The 8,719-nt window shown below is 53.3% G+C and overlaps 1 protein-coding gene across 1 annotated transcript; it reads right to left on the bottom strand.

The window, feature by feature from the left end:
- Positions 1-351: 351 nt before the first annotated feature.
- TNFAIP1 (TNF alpha induced protein 1) lies at positions 352-8,448 on the bottom strand. Its single transcript, XM_065896925.1, has 7 exons — positions 8,325-8,448; positions 4,992-5,309; positions 4,199-4,368; positions 3,678-3,767; positions 3,543-3,595; positions 2,535-2,730; positions 352-1,390 (listed from the first exon to the last, which is right to left on the bottom strand). The coding sequence occupies exons 2-7, from the start codon at positions 5,194-5,196 to the stop codon at positions 1,154-1,156; spliced, it is 951 nt and encodes a 316-aa protein (XP_065752997.1). The 5' UTR covers positions 5,197-5,309; positions 8,325-8,448; the 3' UTR covers positions 352-1,153.
- Between the last annotated feature and the right edge of the window lie 271 nt (positions 8,449-8,719).

Raw genomic sequence — 8,719 nt, 5'->3', positions numbered from 1 at the left:
TATGGCCAAGCACAGCTGCCTCTGCACAGGGCCTCCAGGAACGTGGGGCTCTGCGCTTTCTGTCCTCAGCTGACGGCAGGCAGGTGTGATGCCCACGGGCTCCGCAGCCTTCCTGCTGCAGCTCATGCTCCTGGCTGCAAGCAGCTCCCGGCCCCCGTGATGGCTCTTTGGGTTTAGAGTAAGTGAGGACAGCATGCCTTGGAGCCAAGGGCAAGAGAATCAAAGACAGCAATCATGTAAGACTCTAGAAGTCAGTACGTGACCCTAAGATGTAGGGGCAAAGTATCCTTTCTTACAGGGGTGTTATTAGGACCACTGGTCCTAACTCACACATCCTTACCCCCTCAGTGCTCTCTGGGCCAGCTGCTTGGCCAGTTTGGCAAAGCCAAAGATGGTCAGTTTTTTTTTTATTGCTTCTTTCCCCTCCCTCAGATTGATTCTACAGGGAAAAGGGGGTTAGGATCAGAGAAGGATGACGTGGGTCAGGGCAGAATACAAATCTCCTGAATAAAAGTACAAAGTGCTTTACAGAAACAGATCCCAAAGGCGTCAAAAGGGCCGAGGGCTCTGTTTTACCCAGGGTCTTGGAACCCTGGAGCAGAAATACCCAGTCTCCTCATTATTAGACTTAAAACTAGTCATTTCCTAGATTATTTTTTAAAAACCAAACTCATTAAGCCTGTGCTTAAACACCTTAGGAAAAAAGAAGCCCCACCTTCGGTAAGAAATTGGGCCTCCACAGCACCAGAAGCCACCTTCCCCACAGAGTGAACCCATTCCCCATGGGCCTCCCCTGAGGCCTCCCCTTAGCTGAGCAAAGGGGTGCTCAGCTAAGGGCCAAGGGGAATGCTCTTGGCAGGGGGGTGGGCAGGTCAGTTCATTCAGCCCAGGGGCAGCAGCGGCTCCCTGTGGCAGAAAGGGAGATGCTGAGCAAAGGGGCTGGGACTCAGTCATCCTGAAGTGCTCAGGGAGCTAGGAAAAGAAACGCAGTCCCTCCCCTGCTCAGGCCCTCTGACCTCCCAGGCAGGGCCTGTCATGCCTCTGGGTGCTGGAGCAGAGACCCAAGCCAGCAGCAGCGTGGGGTGGCCAATGGGGCGGGGTTCCACAAGAGAGGAGACAGGGTATCTCGTGCCCTGACTCCGGGAGGGTCTTGTCAGTCACGATGAGCAGACTGGTGGCCGAGCTGCCGGTCATCATAAGTGCTATAGCGCTTGACGTGGATGCGGCGGACACGGTCCCGCAGTTCAAAGGTTTCCTCGTCTTCACTGGGGGACGCCTGGCTGCGGTTCCGGCTTGTGGCCTCCAATAGGGAGTTGTCAGGGACTCGGGGGGTCTCGTAGAGTAGAACGTTGAGTGTCTCCTCATAGATTCGGGCCTCTGGGAATTCCACCTGGGGCAAGGGGGACGAGAGGACCGAATGAGGTTTTACCCCAAAGAGGGAGCAGCATGTCAGGGCCCCTGGCCCTGTGCTGACTCCATAAGGCCTCCAGAACTCACTCAAGAGACATGACTTTCTATCTCAAGAGGGAGGGCGGGGGTATTCTTCTGAAGGAGGCGTGAGGAGACGGACTCCACGGACACAGAGACGTGGAATGCTAGCACCCTTCCCCTGCCTCACCCAATCCTAGACCAATGGACTAGTGTGTGTAGAGGTTATGGCCTTGGCTCTGTGGTCAGGCCTAGGTACAAATACAGCTCCCCCACTTATTAGCTGTGGAGCCTTGGACTTAACCTTGCTGTGCCTCAGTTTCCACATGTTAACATCTACCTCAGTGAGTTCTTGTGAACATTACATGAAAGATGCAAAATGCTTAGCAGAGAGCCTGACACACAGTAAATGAAAAATAAAAGCTTGGCTGCTCTGAGGCCTTCACGTGCACACAGCTCTCCCCGAGATGAGCTGCCCTTCCACCCCAGCAATGCTCTGCTGTCTCCAAAACACACTGGCGGCGGGGTGCGGGTGCACAGCTGTTCTCCAGGGAGGCACCATCCGCTTGCAGCCGGGGCAAAGAGAGTTAGCTATCTCCTATCAGATCCCTTCCATGTGCCTGGCATTGCGTTGTCACTGCAGAGGCTAAGCTGACTGACCAGAAGCACCCAACCAGCGGGGGCCAGAGGAGATCTGAACAGCTATTTCTACTGCCCTGCACCGCTTCTCCAAAGAACTCTCATTTTCATAACAGCTCTGTTAAACTCACACTCTCATTCTCAGATTTCTAATGAGGAAACTGAGGCCCAGAAGGTTTACATGGCTTATCCAAAGTCAGAAAACTGATAAATGGTGGGACCAGAATTCAGATCTGACTTGGGCCAACTCCAAAGACCCGGTCCTTCCCATGGCACCAGGCTGTTCCCTGCTGGTCAACAGCCCTGCCTCTCAGCTGACCAAAGCAGAGTTCTATACCATTCCCTAAACCCCACGCATTGGCTTTTGTCCTTGAGCAGGACCATCACGAAAAGTTTGGAAAAGACAGCAAAATGTTATGCCCGGTGGCAACAGGTTCAGCCCCACTCACGCGGCAGAAGCCCCATACCTTGGTCTGCTTCTTCTCGGTGGCGTACACGATGGACGTGCAGCACACCTCTGCCAGCTTCCGACCCTGCCCGTAGAAGGACCAGCAGCAGATCTCGTCGCCGATGACATCCTTGATGAAGAGCACACGGCCGTTGAAGCGCAGGGAGAGCTTGTCGAACAGCTCGATGTTTTTCAGCAGGTGGTCATCGGAGTTGCTGAAAAACCAGTGAGGGCCCGGGGGACTGGGAGTGAGGGAGGTCCCAGCACAGGGGCGGGTGCTGGCCGGGATCTCTCCTCCCCTCCGCTGTCGTGCTCATGAAAGGAGGAAGAGTCAAGATGCCAGAGGGACAGCGAGAGAAAGGGTCATGGGGCCCCCTTCGGGTTTGGGGGCCTGTGAGGAAAAGGAGGTGAGTTGGTTTTAAGTTAAAGCAGAGAGGACTGAGGGAGGGAGGTCTCCTCTTACCAGGCTGGAAGGAAGGAGGCTCGCTGCCATCTCAGCAGGAGGACCCCTTCCCTGGCTGTGGGGTGTGACGCTGGCAATATGTCTGCCCACGGGGAGTCCCTGAGAGGGTTTGGGTCTCCGAGCCTGCAGCCTCCTGCATATACTTAACTATGGCCTGTTGAGAGGCCACTGGGGGACAAGGGGGACACTGGCCCAGCTATGAAGAGCGAGGGCTGCCTGAGGAGGAGTCCCAGCCCCTTGGCTTCCCAGCCTTCCTCCAGCCCATAGAGAATGCAGGGAAAACACCTGGCCCGCTGCCTGACATGACACACATTAAGAGGCTGTTACATGTTCAGTCCCATCTACATCCCAGCCAGGGCCCCGCATTGAGTTCCAAATGCCTTGGCTCTGATTTCCCTCCTACTATGTTCTCTTCCCGAGACCCAGACTCATGCCAACTGTGCCAGGCGTGCAGGTGGCCTCCCTTGGGTCTGCTGCCCGATTTCTGTCTGCTCGGCCCTCCCCGCTGCTTCTGTGGCCCTTCCCTGGGCAGTGCACCCCCCCCCCATCAGGTGCCCCCCCTACCTGGTGTAGGAATACTTGTTGTTGCTTCTGTTGTATAGCAGCTTCACCACGGGCTGTGAGGGAAGAGAGCATGAAGGCCAACGGCCCGACACCCCCAGCCCGCGGCCCTTGGCGATCCCTCGGAGGTCCCAGTACCTTGGTGGAGGATTCGATGAGCCTCTCCTCTTCCTTCAGGGATGTGATGACGGGGACGTTGCACACAGGCTGGTAGGAGTCCTTCTTGTCCTGGGTGACACACAGCCAAGAATCTTTTTTTGAGATCTTCTGTTTGCCAGGCTTAGCCAGGCTTTCCCCAGGAGCCGTCAGAGCCCCTCTGCCATGGCCACCCCCTACTTGTTGAGGAGGCATCAGATAGAGACAGGAGGCCCCTGGCAATAGAACTGCCAGCTGGCAAGCAGACCCCCATTCCCAGAAGCCTAAAATCCAGATATCCAGGCAGATAAACTAGAAGCACGGTCTACTCACACCGCCCGAGTCCGTCACCTTAAAAAACGACCGGCTGCCAGCTTGCTTGGCCTGGGCAACAGCTGGTGTGTCTAACTAGGTTTGGACTCATCAATCGTACTGACACGTGGCCTTCCAGGAACTGGACTCTACCTCCCTGAAGGAGGGGGCCCATCCCGACCTCATCAACCCGGCCGACTCTGCCTCCGTACCTGCAGGGCAGTCTGGCACATGTTCACCAGCCCCTGAATAAGGTAATATTTTGCTTCAGCCATCAGTTCCTTGATTTCTTGACGGTTTTGAGGGAGGATGATGGTGTCATCTCGGAGGTAATTCAAAATGGTGCCAAAGTGCTTTCCACATCGGTCTATGAGGATCCAGCCTAGGGATTCAGACAGGCCCCAGAGGGTTACTGTTTGCCTCCAGGTACCTCAGAGCAGGTAGCAGGCAAAGGCCACCTGACGAGCCTGGTGGCAGCTGATAAGGGGCACAGAGCCCACAGCACTGGGTAACGGGAGTGGGAACAGAACCTCCAGCTGTTAAGTCCATGGTTGCTTTTCACCCCTCCTCCCTGAAGCCAAGAACTGGCACATACCGTGGGAGACACAGGCCCTCCAGGCTCTGCGGAGGCCCACAGAGTTTGTCTAAGCTCAGGAGTGCTCGGGCCCACCTCCCGGCAACACAGAAACACCTGGCCCTGCTTGCCTTTGGCCCGCTGCCCAGGCACTATGGCAATGGCTCTTTTGAGAATCTAGTCCTATGTGAATATTTTTAAAAGTATGGATCTTCTCCCTGGAAAATATGTAAATACACAACATTCTATGTATAACTTCAAAGAATTCTGAAGCTCTACTAAGAACTCCAGGTGAAGGAGTCCTGCACTAGGTGAACAGGAAAAATGAATCTAGATTCCAGGTCTGCCAGGCTTGAGCCAAGCCCTGAAATCACTTCCTCAGGAACTTCTCCTTCCTTCCCCACCCCACCCAACAAGCCCCAGCACCTCACCTTCTTTGTCGGTCAGCACCTCCATGCGCCCACTGAACATGGCCTTGAGCATGGTGTCATGCCGGGTTAGCGCCCGCACGGTGGTGTAGTACAGGGAACCACCCACATTGAGCTGGACGTATTTGTTGCCCAAGCCTCCTCCCTTGAAGCTGCTTAGCTTGGGCTTGGCCCCTGACGCTGGGCACAGACAGGTATCCCCCGACATCTCCCGCTGCAGGTAGATCACCACACGGCAGGAGGTTGGCTTGGAAGGCCCCGCCGTGGTGGAAGGGTCACGAGTGAGTGGCCAGGGGAGGCCAGAGCCTCATACTCTCAGCACTGTGAGCAGGAGATGGGAGAGAAGACAGGAGTCAGCAGAGGAGAGCCCTCAGCCAGGAGGCAACAGGAAGAGAAACACTGACCATCCAGTCATTCTCTCCTTATGAGCCCAAGTCTCCCTGGCGAGGCTAAAGCCCTAGGCAATGGCAAAAAAGACATTCCTGCTGTTCTTCATGGTACCAGGAACCAGGTCTGGGAGCACAGTCTCCCAGAACCCGATGCTGGTCACCTCATCAGTCTCCCTGAGACTTGGCCCAGCTCTGGGTGGCAAGGAGGCCAAGTAAACTCTTGGAGCTAATCAAAGACAGCTCCAGGAACAGACTGGGCAGAGCAGAAGTCCTCACCCTGGGGATCCACCAGTCAGATTCCAGTTGTTTTCTTCTCAGTGTTCCCAGGATCCAAGATTTCCGGCCAAACCTACTGGGAATCCAGCCAGCCTAGGAGTTTCCCAGGAGTCTGAGGGACAGGATGCACTTCCTTTCTAACGATTCTAGGCTCAGGAGCAGCCTGCACCAGTGCTTCCTTTGAGCACCACCCAGAGTCTGGTTTCAGAAAGGCAAGTAACAGCAGCTTCAGGAGAACATGGATCGAGCCAGGCTGGAGTAGGCCAGCCAGTATTCCTGGCAGAGGTTACCCTAGCTCCAGCCAAGGTTTCCTGACCTTCACCTTTTTTGGCATCAGCCCTGTCCCAAGTTCCTGAAATTGTCACCATTTTTCAGGATAGAACAACTACAGGATGGCTATTTTTGCTTCTTTTTCCTGAGAACAGGTCCAGCCTTATCTCCTTCTCTCTTCCTGCCCAACAAGAATGGGGAGAAAGGGCCAAAAAAGACCAGATGATAAATTTAAAAACAATTAGGTGATTTGGAAACTGAAACACTGACGGGAGTTCACAGGAGGGAGAAGCAAGCAAAGCAGAGGAGGGCAAAGCCAGATCACCCCTTATGATCTAATTCTGTATGTGTTTTGGCCTTCTAAAGAATCACTAAAATTCATTCACTGAACGAAAACAAAAAGCAAACATTCTTTGCATGTTTATTGTGTTCCAGGTACTATTCTAGGCATTTAATATATATCAGCTCATTTAATTCATTTGGCAATAAAACAATATTGAGTACCTACCAAGTTAAGCAGGAGGGATAAAGAGATGAAAAGATATTGTCCTTGACTTCAAGGAGTTCAAAGAAGCATGATAATGTCAGTTAACAAGAAAAAAAACAATAAGCGTTAGCATTTATCATGCCCCTGCTTTGTGCCAGGTACTGGGGATACAGAAGAGAACAAACAAGTCAGCCTCGTGGAGCTTACATTCTAGTGGGAAGACAACAAACAAGAAAATGAATAAATAAGCAGGCAATTCCAGAAGGTGAGAAATGTAATAATAAAGATAACAAAACAGAGAGTGACTAGGAAGAGGTACTATTTTAGATGGGGAGCCAGGGGAAGCCTCTTTGGGAAGGTGACTTTCCAGCTGAGCTCTAAGAGCATTCCAGACAGATGGAAGAGTAAGTGCAAAGTTCCTCAGTCAGACACAAATTTTAGGAACAGAAATAAGGCCAAGATGGCTGGTGCATAGAAAGAAGGCGCAAGTTGGCTGGATGTAAACTCAGGGAAGGCAGGGGCCGGATCACATTGAAGAGTTTGGACTTTATACTAATTGCAATGGGAATCGATTGTAGGGTTTAGAGCAGGGGAGTGATATGATCTGAGATCACTCTGGCTACTGTGTAGAGAATGGACCGCAAGGGTGCAAGAGACCAAGTGGGAAGACTGGAGGAAGCAGTAGTCTAGGTAAGAGATGATAAAGGCTTGGACTGCAGTGCTGGTAATGAAATAAAAAAAAAAGTGAAATGACCTCATTTCATCATCAGAGCTTGCAGAAGTTTACCTCATTATCTCTTTTAAGTGTAACCCAGAAGTGCACTGGTTTTCCCACGTTTACTGCCCCACTCTCCAAACAGTGTTTAGCACAGTGCTATGCACATTTAAAAGTATTTGTCAGTTTGTTAGACTGAAATTGTCCCCGAAAAGATTTAGGTAGGTCCCTGGGAGGAATGTCCGAGGAAGGCCCAGGGCAGGTGCTGTATGAAATATTGAATTCCTTTGGTGGCTTGTCATGTACGGATGAGATGAGCCCCCACCGGCAGATTGCTCAATCAGTAAGTAAACTTGAATAGTGTGAGGTCACCTAACCTTCCTCTGCCCACCCCAAAGGAATAAGTCCACTCCTTAACAGGTTTTAACAAATTCCCTATGTATTTTGTGTCTAGCCCAATTTCCCCAGGATCAGAGAAAAGGAGCTCACTAAAGGCTAGGCAGCTGCCAACAGAGGAAGACAAATCCAAGCTAATCTATTCTTTTCCAACAAAGCAATTGCTTTGAGCCCGTGGATGACGTCAGCTCAGATTCCACCGGCTCAGATTCCGCCCAGGCCAATGGGTTCCAGGAATCCTGTGGCAGGTGACGCCCCAGAAAGTAACTCCGGTGAGAATGAAGTTTCCACTGAGAGCCTCAATGCTCTTCCTTCCGGACTTTGTGTGTGGATATTTGGGGATGCTAGGGGCGTATCCGTGTCACACTCGGTGAAGCGAATGGCAACCCAAGACGAATAAAGGACAAACAACCACGGCGGTGTTACAAGGTGGGGTCCTAAGGAAAGAAGGTCCCAGAAATTCGTCATACTGGGGATGGCGAGGGGAGGAGCCGATCTTGGTTAGAAAGGGCGGATCTAGCAGAAACCCAAGGTGTAAATCATATGCTTTATCCGAAGGGTCTGGGGAAATTCATCGAGACCCAACCTCTCCGTGGCCTTTGTAGAGTCTTCCCCAGCCCGTACCCCTCCCTACTATCGAGAAACCGAGACCGGTTCTGACACCCACCCCCAGGGCAGGATTTCAGCTCTCCACCTCCCTTCGCCGTCCCACGCCTTTTCCCCAGGACTGGGAGGGACTCTCTTTGCTCAGCCCAGGACCCGTCCATCCCTTCCCCTAGGGCATGGGCCGGCTCGGCTCTCACCCTCCCAGGTGGCGCCTCTCCTCTCAGCTGGGCTGCAAGTCGACACCGTGCCGCCCCTAGACTGTGGCCGCCTGCCCTCCAGCAATCCCGGGCCTTAAACTCCCGTCCTCTACCCGCGGACTCCGCCCCAAGCCAGCGGGAGCCTGAGACTATAAGGCGGGGCAGGCCCAGTACCCAATCAGGGCGGAGGGAGGAGCCCCTGAGAGAATCCCGCGGTGAGCGCACAGCTACTTCCGGCAGCCTTTCCGGCGCAAAGGCCTCTGGGTCTTGTAGGCAGCCATCTCTCCTCTCAGGCCTCTGTTTCCCAGCAGGCTTTGCGGGTGCACGGGCTTACGATGTCGGGAAGTGATGTTAGGCGTAAACAGGTCCTGTAGCCGTGGCCGCTGCTGAGGCTG

The sequence above is a fragment of the Phocoena phocoena genome, chromosome 19 (assembly GCF_963924675.1).
Source record: "Phocoena phocoena chromosome 19, mPhoPho1.1, whole genome shotgun sequence".
NCBI classification, from domain to species: domain Eukaryota; kingdom Metazoa; phylum Chordata; class Mammalia; order Artiodactyla; family Phocoenidae; genus Phocoena; species Phocoena phocoena.
This window is presented reverse-complemented; position numbering and strand designations above follow the sequence as displayed.

What these genes read in the sequence shown, in the direction of transcription:
- TNFAIP1 (XM_065896925.1), bottom strand. Translation starts at nt 5,196, where the DNA reads ATGTCGGGGGATACCTGTCTGTGCCCAGCGTCAGGGGCCAAGCCCAAG. An exon ending in TGTGCCAGACTGCCCTGCAG is followed by an intron (nt 3,768 to 4,198) that starts GTACGGAGGCAG and finishes TGTGTCACCCAG; the next exon opens with GACAAGAAGGACTCCTACCA. An exon ending in CCGAGAAGAAGCAGACCAAG is followed by an intron (nt 1,391 to 2,534) that starts GTATGGGGCTTC and finishes CCCTTGCCCCAG; the next exon opens with GTGGAATTCCCAGAGGCCCG.